This window comes from Asterias rubens, chromosome 16 (assembly GCF_902459465.1).
Source record: "Asterias rubens chromosome 16, eAstRub1.3, whole genome shotgun sequence".
Taxonomy (NCBI): Eukaryota; Metazoa; Echinodermata; class Asteroidea; order Forcipulatida; family Asteriidae; genus Asterias; species Asterias rubens.
In genome coordinates, this window is record NC_047077.1 from 11,574,269 (window position 1) to 11,600,034 (window position 25,766).

The window sequence follows — 25,766 nt, forward strand, 5'->3', positions numbered from 1 at the left end:
ACATGGCCAGAATAATTTGTGATCGTTTATCATCAGTTCTGTATGACATTTTCCTCTTGTACGTCGTTTTCACGCTTTCTGTGTCAGGGGGCGAGACAGATAATGACGAATGGGAAGGTCAGTTTGTATAATTTATTCATGCAATATATGCACTTATTTACATCGTGACATGCTGTGGAGTCGAGTGCACACATGTCACACGTTACAAACGCACGGTTGTTTCTGTGACTGTGTGGAGGTGACATGCATTCTCGGCAGCATGCAGACTGTGCTGATGGGGACAATATCCCTACTCATACTGTACTGTCATTAATAATTGATGGTAAATTTACAATTATTCCAACCCTGGATCTCTTAGATTTGAGCATAAACTCCCGTCCCGGTCTCCAAAATCAGATGAAGTACCCCCGAAATCATTAAAAACAACACACCAATCATGCCAATTAATATACACATAATGAATGTTTATGAGTGCAATGGTGCGAATAATGTTCATGAGTTGAAAGATGGAATGTTCTATTCAACGAGGCGGAGCCGAGTTGAATGGAACATTCCAGCTTTCAACGAATGAACATATTCGCACCATTGCACGAATGAAAAACATTCATTATTTGTTTTATATAACATCCAAGTAGATCTTTGTCATTTTGATTGAAAGATACAACTTTCAAAACAAACAAAGCGTAGGCCTACAATTTTTAATTGTAGAAGCCGAATGCTAGAAATTTTACTTATTTTAATGCCTTGCAGTAACACCTGCTGCGTTACTAAAGGCACGCGCACGCAGTGATGTTTTTACTCGGCTTTTTCGTTCCATCCGAAAAGTACCATTGCACGCTGGCAGCGTGCAATGGTACTTTTCGGATGGAACGAAAAAGCATGGTGAGTGACTCAGCGTGCAATGGTACATTTATTTGCTATCACTGTTTAGTTAGCTAAGATAAGATAAATCTTAAATTTAAAATAAAAAAATTTAATTATTAATTACAACATCTGCACATGATTATGATATATGACTCATATACACAACTTACGATCAATACGAGCAGCCGGTTGTTTTAAAACAACAATTTTTGTGGTTTTTCATTTTAAAAGATCGGTTTTAGAATTGAAGTTATAGAACTCTATTTGCACATGGTTGACAATTGACTCTGTGCACAGCTCGCATGGGCATTTGGGATAGTTGCAAATGGTAACCCTCCATCCCCCTGACCGTCGGACGAGAGGAGGATCAAGGGTTACGATTATCGCACCTGGGATGGGATTGGGAAAAATTGATGAACTTGCTGCTCCCCCCCCTATCACATGCACGGAGGCCCTCTATCGACGGGATCCCACCAGTACTTAGAGCAAGGCTATTATTAGGCATCGAAAAGATGGAGTGTGCGTATCGGGTAGCCCACCAAGCTAAATCAATCACAAAACCATCCCTCACCCATCCCATTGACCTGCTGCCCAGGCCCAATTTCCTAGAGCTGCTAAGCACACAAATTTGCTTAGCATGAAATTTCGCCCTTGATAAAAACAGGAATGCCAACCAAATTTCCACATGATTTTCAGGACAAGCAAACAACAGCTGGATACCAGTAAGAAAGGAACATGCAACAAATGGAAATTTGGTTGGAAATCCTGTTTTAATCAAGGAAGAAATTTCATGCTAAGCAAATTTTTGTGCTTAGCAGCTCTATGAAATTGGGCCCTGGGTGATGGTGAGAAGCAATTAATAGTTAGTTCCTTGTTCAAGGACAATTACAAATGCCATGAACTGGATTTGAACCCACACACCCTGATGACTCGGCCGTCAGAACGAATCCGATGCCGTCAGAACGAATCCGATGCCGTCAGAACGAATCCGATGCCATCAGAACGAATCCGATGCCGTCGGAACGAAACCGATGCCGTCAGAACGAATCCGATGCCATCAGAACGAATCCGATGCCGTCAGAACGAATCCGATGCCATCAGAACGAATCCGATGCCATCAGAACGAATCCGATGCCATCAGAACGAATCCGATGCCGTCAGAACGAATCCGATGCCATCAGAACGAATCCGATGCCGTCAGAACGAATCCGATGCCATCAGAACGAATCCGATGCCGTCAGAACGAATCCGATGCCGTCAGAACGAATCCGATGCCATCAGAACGAATCCGATGCCGTCAGAACGAATCCGATGCCGTCAGAACGAATCCGATGCCGTCAGAACGAATCCGATGCCATCAGAACGAATCCGATGCCATCAGAACGAATCCGATGCCGTCGGAACGAATCCGATGCCATCAGAACGAATCCGATGCCATCAGAACGAATCCGATGCCATCAGAACGAATCCGATGCCGTCAGAACGAATCCGATGCCATCAGAATGAATCCGATGCCATCAGAACGAATCCGATGCCATCAGAACGAATCCGATGCCGTCAGAACGAATCCGATGCCATCAGAACGAATCCGATGCCGTCAGAACGAATCCGATGCCATCAGAACGAATCCGATGCCGTCAGAACGAATCCGATGCCGTCAGAACGAATCCGATGCCGTCAGAACGAATCCGATGCCATCAGAACGAATCCGATGCCATCAGAACGAATCCGATGCCGTCAGAACGAATCCGATGCCATCAGAACGAATCCAAAGCCATCAGAACGAATCCGATGCCGTCAGAACGAATCCGATGCCGTCAGAACGAATCCGATGCCGTCAGAACGAATCCGATGCCGTCAGAACGAATCCGATGCCGTCAGAACGAATCCGATGCCGTCAGAACGAATCCGATGCCATCAGAACGAATCCGATGCCGTCAGAACGAATCCGATGCCGTCAGAACGAATCCGATGCCATCAGAACGAATCCGATGCCATCAGAACGAATCCGATGCCATCAGAACGAATCCGATGCCATCAGAACGAATCCGATGCCGTCAGAACGAATCCGATGCTGTCAGAACGAATCCGATGCCATCAGAACGAATCCGATGCCGTCAGAACGAATCCGATGCCGTCAGAACGAATCCGATGCCGTCAGAACGAATCCGATGCCGTCAGAACGAATCCGATGCACGTAAATCACATTCCTCTCTCAATCAAAAAAGCCTATAAGATGAGATGGTTGTCATGGTTACTTGGGAAGAAAGCTAATTAGATTTTGCTTTCGATTTGTACAATACAAACAATTTCCAAGGTAAAATAGTATAAGAAAAGAGAACAGCTTGTTTTACTGCCTTGAAGTAGTCCTTTTGCATGCAGTGGGGTTGGTGTTAATACCTTTGACAATTTCCAGGTGTGACATGGCCTTCACTTGTTTTAATCAGCTATTTTATTATCTGTTCTAAAGTGCTTAGAAACACTGCCTATGAAGAGCTATATATAAACATTGATTATTATTTGTTAATATTTATGTTACATTTATCATTATTCATTTAAACTGTGTAGATTATCTGCTTTGTCGACAATGTGGCCATGATGTTACCAAGGCAACGGATCTTATACGACAAACAAGTCACCTGTCACTGAACCAACGGAATGACACCATACTGGGTGTGGACAATATACTCATTCAACTCTTCAAAAATCCACAAGGTATTTAAAATTAAATTCAAATTTTGGGGGACAAAGAGTGATGTATTTTTCCAAATTACTGCAATACTTTAAAGTGAAAAAAATCTTTAAAAAACGTGTTATATTCTCCAAAGCTGCTTAACTTATAACCCCTTCAAGTTTTGATTGACATTGATTTTCAGAGTCATTACCAAACGTACCCTCTAGAGGTACTGGACACATTCGGTAATTGTCAAAGACCAGTATTCTCAATTGATGTTAATCCCAACATATGCATAAAATAATACATCTGTGAAATTTTGGACTCAACTGGTCATCGAAGCTGCAAAAGAATATTGAAAGAAAAGTTGTGTGTTTTCAGAGTGTCACGGCCGAGTGGTTAAGAGCATCGAATTCAAGTTCTGATGCCATGTCACCGGAGTGTGGGTTCGAATCCTGGTCGTGACACTTGTTTCCTTGAGCAAGATACTTTCTATAATTGCTCAACTTCGTTTCTCAGAGGTTGATATTGTGAATGAAAAAGCCTTTGGAGCGCCACGGCAGCTCGGGGCTGTATACTCCCTATTGGGAGCTGAGAAGGATAAAAGGGATGTTATTGGCCCAATGACCAAGGGACTAATGTGAAGCGCATTGATACGGTTTATTGTGAAATGCGCTATATAAGAATTTGTTATTATTATTATTATTATTCCTAGCAAAAGGCTTCTGGCCTAAAGTTTTAGTATTTGAGTGAGAAATTTCTCAAAACTATGTTACTTCAGGACGCCATTTTTCAAAATGTTTTAAACTATCAACAGCTCTCTCTCTTGCTCATTACCAAACATAGATCAACATTACTTGAACAATTACCAAAGGTGTCCAGTCCATTGCCTTTGAAGGCAGTGGACACTATTGGTAATAACTTTAAAAAACTATTAGTATTAAACCTTACTTGGTATGAGTAATGGGGAGAAGTTTATAGTATAAAACATAATGTTGAGAAATGGCTCCCTCTGAAGTGACATAGTTTTCGAGCAAGAAGTAATTTTCCGCAAATTTGATTTTTAGACCTCAGATTTAGAATTTGAGGTCTCGAAATCAAGGATCTGAAAGCACACAACTTTGTGAGACAAGGTTGTTTTTTCTTTCATTATTATCTCGCAACTTCGACGACCAATTGAGCTCAAATTATCACAGGTTGGTTATTTTATGCATATGTTGAGACACACCAAGTGAGAAGACTGGTCTTTAACAATTACCAATAGTGTCCAGGGTCTTTAAGACATTAAAAAACAAACATTATTCCAATTGCTCTTTCTCTGGAATGTCTTGGTGACTGAAAATAACACATTCTACTTTTTATCTCTTAAAAGACATGTGTACAGTGCATTAAATGCTAACTTATTTGTAAGAAGTATGTTTTAAAAAATAACAGAATTATGTGTTTGGTTGGTTTTCTCATCAGGAAGGTATTTTGAATTAATTACAGCCAGTCTTGCGGATGTCAAAAAAACACAACAGGTTTGTTTCTATTTTATGATGTCTCTTTCGATGTCAGTCACTTCAAACCCAAATCACTACGAACCAAAGTCACTACGTACCACCAACGTGTGCATGGTGTGTGTAAAATCACTCTCCATGTGGACATCGCTGTCGGTGTATTTTCTTGATCATTAAAACTGTTGAAATGATATGAAGATCAGGTAAAAGTTTCCTAGCCTTTGTAAAGTCCAGATTTCAGCAATACAAGAAAGTAATATTTGTTACTGTTCCGTTACTAATAATATAATGGAATAATAATGGGAAGGCAAGAACATCTATTTGAATCAGATGAAAAAACAAACTCATTCTAAGATGGCCAGAAATAAATAAAACTGAGCCAAACCACTGTGACTCGAAAGCCTATTAGTACAACCTTAAAATGGGAACAGGTTCCTAAACAAATAAATCTGACTGGCACCCCCGACCAAAAAGACACTGACAAAATAAGGGGACTGCCATTATAGGGCCAAGTAGCTCAGTTGGTTGAGCGCCAGCACGTTAATCCGGAGGTCGTTGGTTCAAATCTAGCTAAATTTTTCAAATTATTATTTGATAAACAAAAATGAAAATTACCCAAAAAATTGTGTTCTCCTATGAATCTGAAATGTCATTGCCTCCTTCGGAAAATTTGAGAGAAAAAAAAAAAAATCATTTTTTTTTTCTATTTATATCACAGGTTTATTCACAGGATAGCTGGTTCCCTTCCTACTCATGGAGGATAGTATATTGTTCACACTGTAAAACACACCTTGGTTGGTAAGCTGCCTTTAAACTTTTTAAGGGATGGTATAGTTTGATAATTACTCCCAAAATGAACTCCCCTAAAAGTTTTCTCGGAAGAGCTGTTGTTATGAAACAAAGTTAGAAATGACCTACTTTGAAGTAATGCAGTTTTAGAGAAAGAAGTATTTTTCATCAACAATTACTTTCTTACAGTTTTGTTGACCGATTGAGTCAAAATTTTAGCAGATTGTTATTTTATGCATATATTCGGATATACAAAGTGAGAACCAGTCTTTACTCTTTGACAATTATCAAAAAAAAAAACTACCTGTACCTTTTGTCCCTATAGTCTACTTTATGCAAATGATTATAAATAACTCTTCTGAGAGAATTTTCTAACAAATTTAACAGCTACTTGCGCAAATTGTTTACTGAAAAATGCTTTTTAAACTAGTTTATAATGTGTTGTGTATCACTTCATTGTAGTTTTTTTTCTGTGCTTAGCCGAGTTTTTATTGAATCTCACGGTCACTTGTTTCTCATTGGAGCTAACGTTATTCAAGAATAATTAGTTACTTACTGAATTACTCATGGACTACGAAACAATACAATTTATAGGCCTATAATAGGCCAGGGTTTATTTTTGGCTGATGTTGGCCTTTTGCTATTGTTTGGTTGCTCTACTGTCTACCTCCGTGGTTTAGGACTTAATTTTTAATTTTTAATTAACCTTAATTTGCTTCCCTTCAGCAGTGGTGCGAGCCTGTTGCTTATAATCAGAAGATAGTTTAATACGAGGCCATGTAAAGAAAATTAGCTACTTTCTCATAAAAGCAATACCGCAGGCACTTGGGGAAAGGGGGTGTTAATGGGAAAGTCAATTGATTTTTAAATACCAGAAAAACTACAACAGTTAAAAAATAATAATCAAGCTGGTTTTTGTTGCCTTCTTAAAAATGTTTTCATATTTGTGTTTACAATAAATATTGGATTTTAGAAAGTGTGGAAGAATCCTAGAAAATCACTAATTTTTATGGCGTTTGGATCTTAATTAAAAGAAGAAAGAAGTGCACTCCAAATAAAATGTAAAAATAATCCTATAAGCGGTCTATCACATACTCCCTGTATATAGACCATATTGAATAACCCCTTTTTTGCTTTGAAAGTCGCCATCTTGTAGGGCAAACCGTATGCACGTCCAAATGCGTACATCAAAGAAGCACGCAGCACGCACAGGCACACAGACGCACAGACGCCATGTTGAAGGGCAGATATTTAAACGGTGACGTCATATTCAATACAGTCTATAGGGAGAATCAAGAAAAAGGGGCATACATGTACATTGGTTTTTGTCAACGTAAAGTTGATTTAGGCAAAATTAGATATAAAAAAAAACAGTAAAGTTACATATATGAAAGTTTCAGCTAAATACGGTGTCTACTTGCTTTATATAAAACAGCAACAAACTTTGAAAAAAGGTAGAATCCGTTCACATTTAGCTTGCTGACAGTGGGTACCAACTGCATCTCTAGACACCAACCCACAGAAATCTTAGAAACGATGCATGCATGAATCGTTTTTTCAGATCAAATGTTTTTTTTTTTACATTTATTTTCTTATTTTAAAGTATCCACACCATAGTACTTGGAAGGGAATCCCTTCCTAGAATGTTCTATACTATCAACACCTGTAGTGCTTCTCATAATGTCTCATAATGTTTAAAAAAAAAAAAGTATTTGACCAGTCTATGATCCTACCTTTAACTAAACTACGATGCCTGATTACATTGTATCAGAAAAGTTAATAATAACAATAAGGTGATGCTTACTGGAGGTGAGAGTGACAGCCTCACACAACCTCACACCAGATGCAATAGCATCTTCAGCCTGGTAATTCAAGGGCAGCTGTTTGTTACACGTTTAATTGGTCATCTGGGCGGTTCTTATTTATCAACGCTCCCATTGGTTGAAAATCTGCATAAAAAAACTCCCACAGGAATTCCTAAGTCAGTCAAACCAACTACCCAGATTATTGAAGTTCTCGGACTGTGCTTGGACTGTCATGATAAAGTGAAGGCAAATGGCATCTACATTATTAGTCCCTCGTGTTGATGAACTTCAACTTTCTGAGGCAATCTTCATTAGTTTTGTGCACCTGTAGGAGTCTATGTTAATTGGGATCCAGACTGTTATCTCTGTTCAGTTATCTCCATCGAACTATCTTCATATTGGCTAAAGCACTGGACATCAACTCTGGATTACAGACTTTTTTAAGAGTTCGAGATCATCACATCAACATCTCTTTCTTCCATCATTTCTGGGTGGAAATCTGTACTTGCCTCCAGGAGCCCTCTCCTCCGATTGCATCGATTCTGACTTTGCCGTGCTCCGGGAGGACTGCCACTAGACCTAATCAAGGTTGCCTCTGTACCCTCAACCCAGGCGGGCCATAGTCCCCGTCTGTCTTCTCGGTCCCGCTTTAACCAGATCGCATCAGCCGTGCCGGTTTTGTGGGGACCGTAGCTCTGTCGACCCCCACGAATGAGTGATTCCTAAAACTTCATTATGGGAACATTTAAAGTTGTTCACATGAGCTTCATGGTAATTCTTTGAGATACAACTACCAAGCTCTTATCCTTTGAACTTTTCTTCAACACATGCTCAGTGACGTCTTATGCCCTAGTTGCCTTGAATAATACATCCAAGCAAACTTGAATGCGAATTGCGCAAATTCATTCTATGCATACAGCGAGTTGATATAATCAAAGCTTGTCGTCATTTGAATTTCATGATCAGCAAACAATTGTCTTAGATACCCTTAAGACGCCGAAACTTCAAGAGTTATGTTCTATATTCTGAGCAATCTCAAGACACTGGCTCTGTCAAAAGGAAGAAGATTCTTTGAACATAAACAGCAATCTTGAAGATGGGAAAGTGCTCCTTACGCATCTAGAAGGAGATGCCTCAAAACTGCAGACTGTAAAAGTTCTGCTCATTTTGTAAAAAAATAATTCCCTCCTTGAAGGACGACCGTGCCCTTCGAACTGCTTAATCAGCGACGTTGTGAAAGAGTCCTGAATCCTTGAAGAATTTTCTTTTTGAGGAATTTTTTTCCCGGATTTTCTAAACCACTTGTTTTCTTTGTACATGTTCAACTGAAGAGGGTTGTATCCCCTTGATGATACAGCCATCCAAGAAAACTCATCTTCAAGTGACTTGTAAAAAAGTTGTGTTTAGAATTATCAAGGGAAGTTGTTCTTCAATTTGTATGTGAATGTTTTTTGCGGACCTGTCCAGTATACACTTTAGTGATTACGGCCACATGAAGAGTTTGCTGCGGCAAAAAAGTTACCAACTCAGATGTATTGACTTCACACACATGGACAGCTCCATCAATTAAACAATGAATGTGGTGGTAAGATGATTAGGATCTTAGTAAGTTACGACTGTTAAGCCTTGACTACATACAGATAAACGGTTCCTTTTAATTGTTTGATTAAACATTGAACTTGGTGGTAATATATATCATATTCATATTTATATTTTATTAGACCAATTTCGCAGCTGGACGCTGAATTACATGGGTATTACAAGGGAATAAAAATACACAAGACGATTAAACAAGAAAATTAAACGAGAAAAGTTAGAATAAATAATAATATGAAGAGGAGTCAAGTTTCTAGCATTTCGCTACATTTAAATTGAAAACTTCAGCTTGTATGAACAAAACAGTTCAATTCCATAAGGACACAGTCAGACTTATTGGACCAACCCTTTGCGCTATCAAATTTATCAGTATTATTCCCAAATTTATACAACTTGCAATGTTCAACTTTTTTTCAATTGACTATTTACAAAGGTGCAGTTGGCAAAGATTTACATCCAAGTAGGTGTACTCAAGTGGCCATTAGAACCTGCAGTCGCTTTTCCAAAGAAAGTTCTAACTTAGGACTAGTCCATATAGTAAAAACTTGAGGCTACAGTCTGAAGTTTAGACGCGTGACTCGTCTTAACTTGAGATAAGACTAGTCTCAACTCTTTGTGATATCAACTTTTTGTATCCCCATAGCAGCAGGTTTGTTGGGGGTGTTGTTTGTTTGTGTATTTTTTTTGAGTGTTTTGTGTGGTTAGATTATCTTTCCAACAAGGGAATGAGCAAACATTGTTTTATACAAACACTGTTTTAACAAATTGTGATTCATTAACTAGATGACACTACTTATTCTAGTCATTGTGAAGTCAATGGTTAGTCAGGCCGGATTCAAACCCACAACCTTGCAAGTCCTGCAGTCTAACCACTTGACAAAGGTCTATTAAGTATATTTCAGTTTAACTATTGTTTCGTCTGCATTTTACCTGTTTACAAACATATATAATGTTTTTGTCATTTTTCATAACTGTTGCTGCGATTCTAATTTTGTCAGCTTTAAGTACAATTATTGTTCAGAGCCAAAAGTGCCATATTTTTGTAGCTACTTGTCCAGCATCTTGGCAACCATGGGGTGACTCGTGCTTCCAAGTCACTGAGAAAATTTATACTTGGGAAGAGGCTGGGGACCAATGCCTCACTTTGGGCGGGGTTCTAGCTGTGCCAAGCAACCTTCAAGAAAATGATTTCATGGTGACATTGATTTCAACAAATGCTTGGATTGGCTGTAATGATAAAGAGAGGGAGGAGGGATGGGAGTGCAGGGAGGGTGACATGGTGGTCACAGATAGGAATTGGGATTCTGGGCAGGGTGAAAAGGAAGGTTTTAATAATTATTATGAGGACTGTGCTGTACTGACACTTAGATCAGGCAGAAAGTGGCATGATTATCCCTGCTCTTATCGTTTTCCAGCTGTGTGTAAGAAACCTGCTGCTTTAATCCTTGAGCCTTTACAGTAAATTTTCAGTTACTGCATCAAGAATTGGGTGAAATATAATTATCTTCAAGTACGCGCTAATCCTCCAATCAGATTCGCAGAATTGAGTGGTGATAAAAACCTTTATCTTCCAGTACGCGCTAATCCACCAATCAGAAGCTCGAACTACTAGGGGGATAAAAACATATATGCTACGACCTCTGTTTTATTTCCTACTTCCTCTGTTTTTTTACACAGTGCGTATTGTGAAATGTCATTTTGTCACACTCCGTATACGGACAGTGCAAAAACTACATTCTTAACTTTGTGTGCGTGAAATAACGCTCTGAAATTTCAAATTTTGCGCGTTGCAAGTGAGACTTTCGGCCTCGTTGGATATGGACGCAGACCCGCTATATTTTTCCGTATTCCACTCGCGCATGTGTGATAACTTAATATTGCACGGCTAATATCACTACTTGCGTCTTGTGTGTTCTATGTCACGCGCCAAGTTTGCTTGAAGATAAATTTTATACGTTATCACACGTGCGCTCGTGGAAATACGGAAAATATAGCGCGAAGGCCTCGTTGGATAGGGTGCAGAAGCGCTATATTTTTCTGTATTCCACTCACGCTTGTGTGATAACTTATATTATCATATGTTTTTTTAAATGTTCCTTTCAAATGTAACAGATCTGTTGTCCATGAAAATCAACTATGTAAGAGTATACATTACAACGACTCAAGGGTTTAGCGGCACAAAGGAAATTTGTATCTTTCTTTTGCATGCTGTGATAAAATGAAATAAGAATAAAACAGCATTTTTATATCACATTCTTGATCACAGATCCTTTGATGTACTTTGAAAAGGCTATATTTACAAAGATACTACAGACAAAAATAACAGGTCAGAAATGTAAAACACTAAAATTTACTCTTGAAGAAAAAATGGCTCCAAGAATAAAAACCACAATAATAATATATGACTTATTTAAGGCAAATAAACTCGTATTTGGATCAGTTCAATTGTTTGAATTCTGTACTAAATGTTAGTACAATAATATTCATTTAAAAAGGTGGTAGAATTTTTGAGATATTGCCGAAAATCTCGAACTTAATTTATAATCATCTTGTTAGTCTCGTTCATGCGTGGTGCAGCTTGTTTTACTGAGCAACAGTAATTCAGTTTACATTTAATATATAACCCCGCTGCACTCTGTAACCCGCTCCTAAAAAATATAGGATTCAAACTATATAGACACCAGGCAATCTCGGTGGTCAAGATGGTAAGACATCTGCTCTAAAATTGCAACGGTCGTGGGTTTGAATCCCACTCCGAGTTTTTCACAGGACCCACTGAGTATACAGTGCTTACACACATTGGTGTAAGGGTGACACCAAATATAGTATTCTTTATCCCTGATGCACTGGACACGTTTGCTAAATCAAAGATCAGTATTCTCACTTGGTGTATCCCGCATATCTGCATAAAATAACAAACCTGTGAAAATTTGGGTTCAATTGGTCATCGAAGTTGCAAGAAAATGATGAAAGACCCTACAAATTTAAGTGCTCTCTAGTAGAAATAAAAGGCTTTAGCTGAAGTCTTTCAATATTTCAGTGAGAAAATACCTCTTTCTCAAAAATTATGTTACTTCAGAGGGCGATGTTTCTCACAATTTCGTTTACTATCAACAGCTCTCTGTTGCTCGTTACCAAGCAAGTTTTTGTTCTAATATATATTTTGAGTAATTACAATTGTGTCCAGTGCCTTAAAGAACTAAGATGTTGACACCATTTTAAGATGTGTTTGTTGAAAACAAGTGAATTTGTGGTAAAGAAGATAATGTTTCTCTTAAACTAAAAGATTTGACTGAAGGTCTTTACTAAAAACAATATTTTTTTCTAGCAACTGTTGTTGTCTGATTTCCAACCTTGAAGGTTAATGGCAATACAAAACTATTGGTTAGAAGCCTAAAGCAGCATTCGATTGAATAAAGCATTTTGAGAAACAATTTACTTTGAAGAAAAATACAATGTAATGTTAAAAATGTGCCAGTTTTTGTGTCAAAAAATGTGAATTTGAGAACGCTTTTCAGATTGTGTATTCCTATTTGGGATATTTCTTCCTGCAAGGAAATATTCGCTCTGGATTTTCGGGCGATATCTCAAAAATAAAACTACCTTTAGAAATGAAATTTACATTTGAATATACATTTTAGTTTTATTGTATACATCTAGATTGAACAGTAATAAAAAAAACCAAGCCATATTTCAGTTGGGTTGTTTCGTGGAGACTAGAAAAGCTAAGGACTGTGGGTTGGGTAAAAAAAAAATCAATATCTCTTACCATTTATTCATACCAATACCTATAAATAAAAACTAAGCTGTAAGTAATTAGGGAAATGTTTCAATAGGTTCGCAACTGTAGATCTTTTGGCTTAAAGGGATAGCATGTCTGTCATCTTGCTTAAAGGGATAGCATGTCTGTCATAAGATTCATAACTAAGGCTTCTTTTAGTAAGAAAGGATGCACCATTTGAAACATTCTCTGCTTTAAAATATTGATTTGAAAGTGGCATTGTAGTTTCTGATCATTGTTCAGTTTTGGTGGAAGATTTCATTTTGACCAAGGCCTTGATTTTTTTATATTTTTTTTATCATAGAGCCTACTTTTATAATTAGACACTGTACACTGTATGCTGATCAGACCAGTGCGTTTCTTCACTGTATCAGTGAATTTCTCCACACTACAAAAAATCTTTGGAAATGCAAACTCAGCTTGTTAGACTATATTTTGCATCTGTTTGTAATGTCTCTCACTGAATGAAATTTTTGATGGATTTGACTCTGAGCATGTTTGTGTACAGTTTCTCCAGAAGACGATCAGAGCATACTGCTCAAAACATCGAGTTGAAACAAACGGTTCTTTTTAGAACCACCCAAACTCAATAGAGATGAGTAGCACTCTGATTATGTAACTGGTGTGCTGTGATAATTTTCTGAGTCCTTGATGATCCCGATCAATCAATCAATACCTAATTTCGTTGGTATAGATTTTGGCTTCCCTGTGCGTTGCTCAGATCATACGCATCTATCCTTAGTGGTTTTTGTTTTTAATTATTTCCTTGAGAATTGGTAACAAACCTTGCCTAGTTATTTTTAATTTGATTAGGCATTTACCTTGGTTGGCCGTGTGAATTAATGCACACTATAAAAATCTTTGGCAATATAAAAAAAAAAATCAATAATAGGAATTAGGAAACTTTGGCATTATTAAGTAATAGTGCCAAAACATAAAGCAGATCATAATTTGATTGTTATTTTGACATTGAAAATCCACTTATATAAGCCCAAGCAGTTGATTGAAACTTGATGAGGCTGCCTGGTACATCCCTCCCCTGATTGGCCCGGGCTATGATGAAATGTCTTTGGTAACAGTTAATAACTCCTAGGTTTGATGAACAGTATTGGTTGGGTGCATACTGTGTGTGGTCGTGCCCTTGTGTTTCTTGTGTCCCGAGTATAGCGCTGTACAAAAATAACGTCATCGACTTGAGGGAAGTGTTATTCGATTTTTGGACATTAAAATCACGCAACCTGGATGTGAACCCACCACCTCTTGATATCAACACCAGTTCTCTGTGAAGACATGCTGGTGCCTACTGCGTGTGGACGTGCCTGTGTGTTTCGTGTGTCCTGAGTTTAGTGCTTTGCAAAATAACATCATCGGCTTGAGGAAAGTGTTATTCCGTTATTGGACATTGAAATCACACATCGGATGTGAACCCACCACGTCTGGATATCATCACCAGTTCTCTGTGGAAGAGACTTCACTTCATTTGCAACAATTAACTGAGATTATACAATTATTTTGTGTACAGTTAAGAGCAAGTCGAGCAGCGACCATTTTGTCAACCATTAGTCAAAGTTTCATGTGGTTACCTCCTACACATGCAATACATCCTAGGTACCAGGCAAAATCGTCCAATGGTCGTCAAGAGTCAACTATAGTCCCTCACTCCAACTTGCTCTTAAGTTGGTGCATCATTCCGTGGCTCAATCAAAGATGCGCGGGTAGACAACATCTGAGAATGGTAGGGTTGTGATATCTCTGAACTCAAAGCAGCAGCATTGGAAAGACGGGCTGCGGTGGAAGCAGTACCAGTGATTCAGGAGCGTACAATTTGAGCAGAGACCACAGGCAAATGCCTATATCTACTAGAATTAAATTGACAGTCAAGTTGTGGAATGTTGACTCTTAAATTGGAGTAGATTGTGTCCGCACATCTGACATTGAATCTGTTTGAACTCAACGATACTTTAGCTGTTGTGCAGGACTTTTGGGTAGACAACGACAGAGAATGGTCAGGTTGTGATACCACCGAACTCAGATCAGCACTGGAAAGACGGGCCGTGGTGCAAGCAGTACTAGTGTTTCAAGCGAAATACAATCCGAGTCTACCTGTTGTGAAATGTTGACTCTGATGACAACGGATTGTGTTCCCACATCTGGCGTCAATTCTGATTAAACCCAACAATACTTTAGGTGTTGTGCTGGATTTTGAGGTAGACAATAACTGAGAATGGTAGGTTGTGACATCACCGAACTCAGATTAACAGCACTGTAAAGACAGGCTGTGGTGACAGTGGTACCAGTGATTCAGGCGGGGTGCAATTTAAATTGAATTGACGGTGAAGTGTTGACTCTTCGCGTGGATTGCAGTTGAACTTCTGTTCTGTTTGAACTTAATGTTACTTTAGTTGCTGTGCAGGAGTTTGTTGAACGGCGCTCGCAGAGCATTAAGACTGCTGCAAGATGATATTTTCAAGTGTCCTTATTTCTTTAGTGTTATTTGAATCCTTAAGTTACTGTTTTTTTCCAATTGATGGTAGTGTGGTTAGCACAGATCCAAGCAAAACTGTATGCCATACATTTGTGTCTGCCTGCCCGGAAACTTGGCATCATTGGGGAGACTTCTGCTACCGTGTCACTGAATCTAGATCAACATGGCAAAGTGCAAATAATGAGTGCATGAAATTCGGGGGCGTCATGGCTGCCCCAAAGTCCCTGGAGGAAAATGACTTTATGGTCACTTTGATACCGGAAAAAATGAATGCTTGGATTAACTGTAACGACTTTAAGGAAGAGGGGGAATGGGAATGCGGATGGGAAGGACGTCGGTTCAGCTTCAGGAATTGGGACGATGGACAGCCCAACAATATCGGCAATAATGGCCAGCAGTGTGCGTTCTTGTCACGATATTGGGGCTCCAAGAATAAATGGCACGATGCGGCATGTGAAGAAGAGGAACTGATAGTGTGCGAGCTTAGAAAACCTCGTACTAATCTGCAGTAAAGCGAGTCCAAAGAAAATTAATGTGATGCGATCAGTCAAAGTGAGTTGTTTGTTGACCCAAGTAATTTTTTTATTTTGTTATGTATTTGAAAAGAGTATAATTTATGCCGGTACATCCCCATGTTGCTATAACCTTTTGGTTCGCATCAACAGTAATTGTGAAAAGTGGAAACACCACGCGGAAGAATAAAACTGAGAAAAGGGTTTAAAGCCTAGTCGTTTTTTGAAAATGTTTACATATTTTCTCTCAATGCCAAGTTTAACCACTTGTTGATGTTATTTATTAGGAAGGAGGTCACCAAACTAAAATAAAGCATATTTAGACATTTAAATTTTACAAATAAATTTTTTCCCTGTTGGTTCGTTTTGGCTTTTTTCTCCACACTGACATTCCTGACAATTGACTCATTTAGCTTGATCGCATCACATATAATCAATGCGTCCTGACAACAATGGCATACATGTGTGGAGCAGAAACATAGTAAAACCAAAGAGATGGAACACTAACTGATGTCATCACAAACAGCTGCTTGGAAAAGAAAATGTCAGAAAAGGAGAATGCTTGGACTAACTCTATGCGAGAAAAGGAGAATGCTTGGACTACTCTATGCGAGAAAAGGAGAATGCTCCGATTAACTCTATGGGAGAAAAGGAAATGCTTGGACTTACTTGATGCGAGAAAAGGATAATGCTTTGACTTATTCTTTGCGGGAAAGGGAGAGTTTCGGACAAACTCTATGCGAAGAAAAGGAGGATGCTCTGGGTTTGGGTTGAGGTAGGGGTTTGGGTTAGGGGTATGGTAAGGGATAAGGTTAGGGATGGTTTTTTTTAGTGCTGGGGTTGGGGTTGGGGTTGGGGTTGGGGTTGGGGGTAGGGCTGGGTTGGTAATGGGTTAGTGTTAGGGTTAGGGTTTGGAAAATATTAGTTTGGGGTTTGTCGGAACATATGTGTAATTATTTGGCATGAGGGTTTAAATAACCACTGTGTGTCAGGGCCGGCTGAGCAATCAATCGTATCTGGACTCAAACTTTGGAGTTCTGCAGAGGGTGGGTTTGAGTCCCGACCTTGACTCTTTTTTGTGTCCTTAAAACACTTTTAACTTCCGATGGGACAGAAAGATGTAGGTCCTGTGTGTTGTGTAACGCACACAAAACAAACACAAGTGCACTTATTGCTAAGAATCAATTTTCCCCTCTGTTTCTGGCAGTAGCTGCTGGATGCGTCGCAGCACCTGGAGTACCTTTATGTGCCGCTACATAAAAGGGACTCATAACTTTCACGTCGCGAAGAAACACGGTCGGCCATTTATGGGAGTCAAAAATTTGACTCCCATAAATGGCGGACCGTGTTAGTCCACGATGTAAAAGGAAAACCATGCAATTTCGATGGATATTTGTGTAGATTATTGTATTCTACTTTTACAACATCTTTCTAACCATATCAGTTTAATAACAAACATTTACAAACGCTTTTTATAGACCAACTCGTCCGATCCAAGGCAACGTGTTCCTTTAATGTTAAGAGCTTTGAGATGCCCGTAGATAAAGCGAGATACAAAAACTAGTTATTATTATTAAATGTTATTAATCAGAATTATTTGGGTGTATGTTTGTACTGTAGATTTGAAGCATAACTGACCGGGTAGTTGTAGTATTGTAAGAATTGGCTTTAATACGAAAGTGTCGTGGTCGAGCGATTAAAAGCACCAAATTCAAACTCTGGTGTTTCTGATCAGCAGAGTGTGGGCTCGAATCCCCAGCCGTGACACATGTGTCCTTAAGCAAGACACCTGACCATTGTTCATCCTTTGGATGGGACGTAAAGCCGTTGGTCCCATGTGTTGTGTAACTTATCGAAAAGAGAAGGGGTTCGCCCCGGTGTTAAATATGCGCAGTAGCACCTTGTAAACCCTTATAAGGTGCTAAATAATTGGGTCTCAGAATCCATCACTGCAATAACCTTTCTTTCTGAAAGTTTCTATACACTCAGCGCCTTGAGTACCTTGTTTGGTAGATACGTGCGCTATATAAGACTTCAATGTTACTGGTGAAAAGACTTGCATAAGGAAACAGGCCTGATACTTCTTTGTTGTCAGGGCAGGCCTAGGCCATTGTTTAGATTTATTTGTTTCAACTACTTTGTGTGCGTAATTAACTGTTTAAATTTTAGGTTTGCTTAAAGGGATTATGTATACATGTTTTGTAATTGTAAGATTTGTAATTTCAAGTTTTGTAAAGAAATATACTTTAAAACTAGCCTGTGAAAAATTTATTTCGAAAGATAACAGCGCGCAACGTATTTGAGATAACATCAACAAAATTTGGAGTGCTTTTACAGTCCATGTATTAAGAACAATCTGTAATTGGAATATGCAATCTGAGAAATGTTTCATGCAAAAATTTATCTCAATTTAAAATTGTTTTTAATCCTGCTCCCAGTACAATTGTTTTACAATTAGTTTTTTTTTAACTGCTTCTACAATCCCGGCCAAAATTCTTGGGCCACCCATTCCTAACGTTATGTAAAACCATTCCTTGTCTACTTCCCCCTGGTAAACATGGTCTCCCCGTCCCCTGTCCTCCCCGCTTAATGTTGATTGGAACGTAAAAGACCGCGCAATGAGAGCCAACATTGAAAGGGAGCACGGGGACCCAACGAGATATAGCTGGGAATGTAGCTTACCGGGCAATCTCGGTGGTTTAGTTGGTAAGACATCTGCTCTAGAATAGCAAAAGTCATGGGTTCGAATCCCACCCAATTAATATGCCGGTGCCTTTTTTCACAGAACCTTGGAAAGTACAGAGTATACGGTGTGTAGACATATATGGGTGTATTCAAACCAAATAATATTTTTTATCCCCGATGCAAATTTAACATCTATTCAGTTTTTATCGTCGTAAATTTTTGGAGTAATTACTGACTGAAGGTATACCCCTTTAACCTTGTGTATGCGTAATTAGAATGTGAAATTTGAGTTAGCTGTTGCCATCTGCTTACCAACAAAAAAGGACCTACAATGTATATGGCAAGCAAAAAATCCTTAATGGCTAGCAGCCGATTTCACAAAACTTTACGCAACTGCTTAAGTCCACTTGTGTAACATTTATGGCGCATCTACATAAAGTTTAGTGAAATCAGCTGCTAATGTTTCAACCAGAGCAGAGTATACTGTTCAAAACATTGAGACCCAACTGGCTATTTTCAGAGCCAACACTCACCCTAAGAGATATACACATGGTTGTTCCCGCAAGTTTACTATTTATTTATAGTTTCTTCCTATTTCTCCACACAATGCAAAGCTTCAAACAATACTTAGTCAAAATTTGAAGTGAATTTCACTTCAAATGTTTTCAATGAATAAGGAAATCGAGTCATATGATTATAAATAGATTTCAATTGTGTAAAAAAACAATCATTTCGAATGCCCTTATCCAGCGCTTTTCTGAGAGATTTGCGAAAAGCCCCGTTACGTAATCACTCTCAGAACGTCATAGTTGGGAGATCCAATTTGTAAAGCCGCTTTGTTGCAGCGTGGAGGTATAACAAAGCAAACTCCCACAAATGACGCCAGCGGCATTGTCCTTCGTAGCGCGCTCTCAACGGCAGAAGTGTTTTTAGTTTTTCAAAACCTTTAGGTTGGGGCCTGATTTTTTAATCGATAATTACGAAAAAATTCAGAAGTGTACACATATCAAAATTACATTAAAATGGTGAACAAGTGCATTATAAACAAGTTACAATACCATTTCCGTTGAAAACATTCCGCTCAGGTAGGTGTTTAAGGCTGAGCTTTTAAAGCCTGGCATAGACGGGTGGGATGTAAACAATAGATTTCACTCTAAGGTTTAGAATTGAAGAGGTCAGTGGAAATAATAATGCAAAACGCTTTTCTCTGCCTTTGAAAAGTGCTATTTAAAAAACATGACTGTTTAAACTTTCCTATGCAGTTTAGAAGTGCCTTGATCTATTTTGTTATCAGACAATAAATGTCCAAGTTCTTGGTCTTCGTTTCCCTAGTGTATATAACCAAATACTATTTAGGTAATTGGCATTTAGAGATAATTTTCTCCTAATGGGGAAGTGATTTCTCTGTTTTTAATTTGAAATCCTGTTTTCTTTTAAGAAAAGAAAGGAACCCCCCACCCCCCCCCCCGGAAATTGTTTTGATTTTCATGACTTTTCTTTTTCAACAATGACATCCTTGCAATTCACAAATTGTTATAAGCTTTGATAGTAATGTTTATGTATTTCGTATTTGTATGTAGGATTACATGTAAACTTAGTTGTTGGTAAAGTAATAAAAGAATTATAACTCATGCAATTATTGTCAGATCTTGTTGGCGATTTTTACTTTTGTTGTTCACTATTTTTATAGTTTGCTTTGTTTGAAATTTAAAATTTTACGGCAGACCAAACGAGATTTAAAGGGGCTGTGTCGCCATGGAGTTATGGGAATAAAACATTGTGAGAAACGACTCTCTCTGAAGTAACATTGTTTTTGAGAGGTAATTTTCCACTCCACTCCACTTAATTCTCTGGGGTCTAAAAACGAAACTTCCTGCATTCTCTCAGTCTTAAGCTACAATTCTGGCCAAAATGCTTGCGGGGCTACCCATTTGCAATGTAACAATAAAAAGTTCCCTGTCCACTTCCCCATGACAATAAACATTCTCCCCCCCCCCCCCCCCCCCCCCCCCCCGGTCAATGTTGATGGGAGGGCAAAAGACCGCGCAAGAAGAGCCAACATTAAACAGGGCAACAGGGGTTGAGGTGCAGGGGCCAAACAAAATTAAATATGGCCGGGATTGTACTTCAAGTTCACTTTTCTGGGAGGCCCTTAGCCTCACACCCAGAAAAACATGAAATGAAACAAACCAAAATTAGAGCAAGGAGAGTAAGTTCAACCTGATATCTCTTTTTTGTCTGTACCTTTAGGTCGTTTGAACCTAATGATTATGAAGGAGGTGTCAAAGACTCGGAAGAAACATTCTACGGACTAATTTTAAATCATCTCATTCATCAGGAATGTAAGTTGGTTGGTACGTCTGTCCTTGTCCCTTGTCTTTGTTTTTGTTTGTCCTACTCTCTTAATGACTGTAAAAGAGTGAAAATTTCACTCTCTTGTCCGAGTGGTGTAAGTTTCACTCTTTTGAGAGTGAAAGTCAATTAGTGTCACTCTTTTTGAGTGAAAATGAAAAACGAACTTCACCCTAAATCGAGTTGAAAGTACCCGTCTTTCACTCTAAAACGAGTTGTCCGCCATATGGCTCTTTGCAAGAGTGTTATGGCAAACGAGTGGTTTTTCACTCTTTTACAATAAGAGAGTATATAGGTCCATGTTACTGTACCTTGGTTGTGTCATACTTAATGTTTGTCTGTCCATAGGTTAGGGAACAAAAGCATCTTGCTTAAAGGAACACGTTGCCTTGGATCGGACGAGTTGGTGTATGAAAAGCGTTTGAAACCGTTTGTTATGAAATGCATATGGTTAGAAAGATGTTTCAAAAGTAGAATATAATGATCCACACAAGTATCACTCAAAATTGCGTGGTTTTCATTTTACGTCGCGAACTAACACGGACGGCCATTTATGGGAGTCAAATTTTTGACTCCCATAAATGGCCGACCATGTTTGTCGACGAGGTAAAACGAAAACCACGCAATTTTGAGGCATATTTGTGTAGATCATTGTATTCTAATTTTACAACATCTTTCTAACCATACCATATATTATAACAAACGGTTACAGAACGCCTTTCAAAGACCAACTCAACCGATCCAAGGCAACGTGTTCCTTTAACCTTATACCTAAATGTTGTCTCATTGAACCATTGAGTACCTAATAAGTCATACCTCATACTATATTGCTTTTGTAGTCGATATAAATGTTCAATATTGTATTATTGTATTGTACGACAGCATTGGAATAAATGTTACACTGTAAGTATTCAATGAGTTTCCTCCCAACCAGTTTGGAATTCCTTGCCTGTAATCTGTCAGAGTGCAAGTGTACTGATAAAGGCACACTGTAACTACTCAACAACATTCTTAGCGTAACAACTTATTTCAGAATGAGCAATGGAGAGCTGTTGATAGTATAAAACATTGTGAGAAACGGCTCCCTCTAAAGTTTTTGAGAAAGAGGCAATTTCTCACTCAACCTGACTACACCCTGACCTTCCTCTCCCACTTGTATTCCAATTCTTGTTTCTACTCAATTTGTTGTATGTTTAGATGCAGATTCCCTAGTCATGTCACCCAAGATTTATGCTAGATAACATACCAGTTTATCCTTAAAAGTGAGTATTCATGTCTTTTCTTCATCAGGGATACACAAAAATATGACACAAGGAATAGAACAAGGGAATTTTGTTCATATATGCAACAAAGCTACAAAGACTTAACTTATCCTGCCACCACTTTCTAACTCATTTTTACCAAAAGGAATATCTCATTTAAGTGAATTAGATACAAATTTATTTTATAACACATGAAAAAGTGATGGCAGGATACAGAAATTTTCCCCTTTTATAAGTCAAAGCTTGTAACTTACTTGGGTCATAGCACCTGGGTTATCTCTGGCAATGCCTTGACAAAACCTACACAGCCCTCCACCAAATACCAGTACAACCTTACTCATGCACAACATCCAGCAGACTGACTGCACATGTGTTTTTTTAATGGGACTCCACACACAAAGGCAGAGACTGACTGCACATGTTTTTTTGAATAGGCCTCCACACACCAAGTGAACAAAAGAAATGAACAATTCCAGGGCCCAATTTCTTAAGCAGAGAATGTTGCTTTAAAATGTTCTGCTGAGCACAAAAAGAGCAGGATACCAGTCACAAATTGTAAATGTGATATGGTTGTTTAGCTGGTAACCTTATTCTGGTAAGCATAATTGTTATGCTGAGCTATTTTTTGTGCTTAAGCAGCTCTATGAAATTGAGCCCTCTTGCATCAGGCACGGAGGTCGGCTATCAAAATAAGGTCGACCGATAAAAATAATAACTTATTAAGTTTTTTTCTTTCTTCTAAGTTAAGTCACTTCCTTTAAAGGTACTAGACACTATTGGTAGTTTCTCAAAATAATTGTTAGCATGAAAACTTACTTGGTAACACGCAATGGAGAGCTGTTGATAGTATAAAACATTGTGACAAACGGCTCCCTCTAAAGAAGTATCGTAGTTTTCAAGAAAGAAGTAATTTTCCACTAAAATATTTGAATTTGTTTTTGAGACCTCAGAATTAGATTTTGAGGTCCCGAAATCAAGCATCTGAAAGCACACAACTTCGTGTGACAAGGGTGTTTTTTCTTCCATTATTATCTCGCAACTTCGACAACCAATTGGGTTCACATTTTCACAGCTTCGTTATTTTGTGCATATGTTGAGATACACCAAGTAAGAAGACTTGTCTTTGAAAATTACCAAAGGTGTCCAGTGTCTTTATAAAATTATAAAATTGAATAAAGCACAACAAAAACAAACCTCCTTTGCAAAAACTACAAAAATAGCTTTTTTTCATTTATTTATACAAAAATGCACATTGATGCCGAACACATTACAAATCACAGAAACTAACAAAATATGGAGGTAAAAACAACAACTATTGCATGAAACATTATTCGTATTAACTTTGAATTAATGTAGCACGAAGCATGTGATTCAAACACTGTTCAATTTTTAAAAGGATTGGTCCAAAAACTTTGGTTAAAAAGGTTTCTTTTTTTTCCTGGTTTTTAGAAAATCTAGTGCCTGCCAAAAAAATAAGTTATGGCACTGGTTATTTGAAAAAATTAATCATTACATTTTAAGAGTTCATTTTATTTTTGTTCAAAAATAGGTAAGCACAACGAAATTATGCTTACCAGAACAGGATTACCAGCCAAAATACCATGTCACACGTACACTTTGTGACTGGTGTCCTGCTCATTTCTGCTAAGCAGACAATTATTAAGCAATATTGTCTGCTTATGCAGCTCTATGAAACTGGGCCGAGTTGTTGACGTCATTCCCCTTTATCTAAACCTTGATTCAAAGAGAATAATGCCACATTACAACCTTGAGAAAAAACCCTCTAAAATTTGACCACCATTTAAAAATCTTTCTCGGATAAGCACATTAAAAAATAATAAAATCCACTTTATTTTCAGAAGCTGATTCATTGGCAGCCATCGCTGAGGTCAACAATGGGAGTGTGTAAAGGTCATGTGCCAATCACAGGCCTTCATTTGAACTCAGAGACGGCACTGTTTCAGTTGATATAACATTCAGATTAAAGAGGATAATGTCCCATTTGGTGCGGCAAAATATTCACATTTTGAACCCTAAAGGCGTGTGTCTAGATCAGCGGCTATGGCAATGGCTTGATCGCCAAGTGAACAACTATCAAAGCATAGGAGGCCCATAGCAACACACTAAGCAACAGCCGCAGCCGCAGCCACAGCTGCCATTTTGGACATGGACTTGGAATACATGTACGTAAAAGCCTGCATTTTGTATTCACTGCAATTACACTTTAAAGTCAGTGGACACTATTGGTAATTACTCAAAATAATTGTTAGCATAAAACCTTTCTTGGTGACAAGTAATGGGGAGAGGTTGGTGGTATAAAACATTGTGAGAAACAGCTCCCTCTGAAGGGACATAGTTTTTGAGAAAGAAGTAATTTTCCGCGAATTTGAATTCGAGACCTCAGGTTTAGAACTTGAGGTCTCAAAATCAACCATCTAACTGCACACAACTTCGTGTGACAAGGGTGTTTTCTTCTTTCATTATTATCTTTCATTATTGAGCTCCAATTTTCACAGGTTAGTTATTTTATGCATATATGTTGAGATACACCAACTGTGAAGGTTAGTCTTTGACAATTACCAATAGTGTCCACTGCCTTTAATCACAAAGTTTTGGACTGATTTTACAAAGAGCTACATGTAAAACTAATCTTGAGTGAGTATCAATCTTAATTGCTAAGCAAATGAAACATCTATTGATACCTCACCATGCAATGCCTCAAATCCCATATTATAAGCGATTCAATTAAACTACAACAAAATTAAATAGATTTTTATGCAAGATAAATTCTGGGTTAATTGAGGTGCGCTTTTTCAGTTTCAATTTATGGTTTTGAATATAGCCTGCCTATCTTGGCCTCTTGTTACTCTTTTGTTCTGTTTTTATGACATTTGTTTTGAATTTCTGTACTCTGAAAATGTCATTTTGATGGTGAAATTGACAACTCATCTTCAGATTAATCAGAGTGCTTTGTGGAAATGAACCCTCATTTGCTTTAAAGCTATGCTCGCCACATATTCAATCTTAGTTATGTATTAACGTAGCAATAATGATGAACACAGAACATGACAAAACATTGTATTGCTTGCTTTAGTTATTATTTAAAATTCATTAGTTAAGATTACTTGTATAAAGAACAACGTGCCTACAAATTAATAATACTTAATTAAACATACAAGATATAAGTTATTTTTGTTGACACTATTTTTTGTTGACACAAACTAATGTTGAATCTTTCAACCACATACAATTACAGTTCAGTGTTGTTTTTGTTTTTTTCCAGTTATTTAAAATGGCTATTTTATAATAAAATATTATTTGTGCAGTTAAAATAAGAAATAAAATCCCTTACATACAAAGCTGGGCTAGAGTGTAGCCTCATTCATTCTATTTCCTTTTCTCCCAATTGTTTGGGCTTAACTCTTTCATTGCCAAGGTCGCGCGTGTACTTTAGCTGCTGTG

General features: G+C 38.1%; 2 protein-coding genes across 2 annotated transcripts in view; one reads left to right on the forward strand and one right to left on the reverse strand.

The window, feature by feature from the left end:
• LOC117300930 (meiotic recombination protein REC114-like) overlaps nucleotides 1–22,848 on the reverse strand; it is a 28,408-nt gene extending 5,560 nt beyond the window's left edge. The window contains exon 1 of the mRNA XM_033784794.1: nucleotides 22,559–22,848. The gene's annotated coding sequence lies outside the window, so the exon portion shown is untranslated. The remainder of the gene's footprint in view (nucleotides 1–22,558) is intronic.
• LOC117300931 (protein cereblon-like) lies at nucleotides 1–24,602 on the forward strand. Its single transcript, XM_033784795.1, has 7 exons — nucleotides 1–117; nucleotides 3,433–3,579; nucleotides 5,003–5,058; nucleotides 5,756–5,835; nucleotides 20,941–21,032; nucleotides 22,240–22,304; nucleotides 24,164–24,602. Exons 1-6 carry the CDS (start codon nucleotides 3–5, stop codon nucleotides 22,281–22,283), a joined length of 534 nt encoding a protein of 177 aa, XP_033640686.1. The 5' UTR covers nucleotides 1–2; the 3' UTR covers nucleotides 22,284–22,304; nucleotides 24,164–24,602.
• The last annotated feature ends 1,164 nt before the right edge of the window (nucleotides 24,603–25,766 follow it).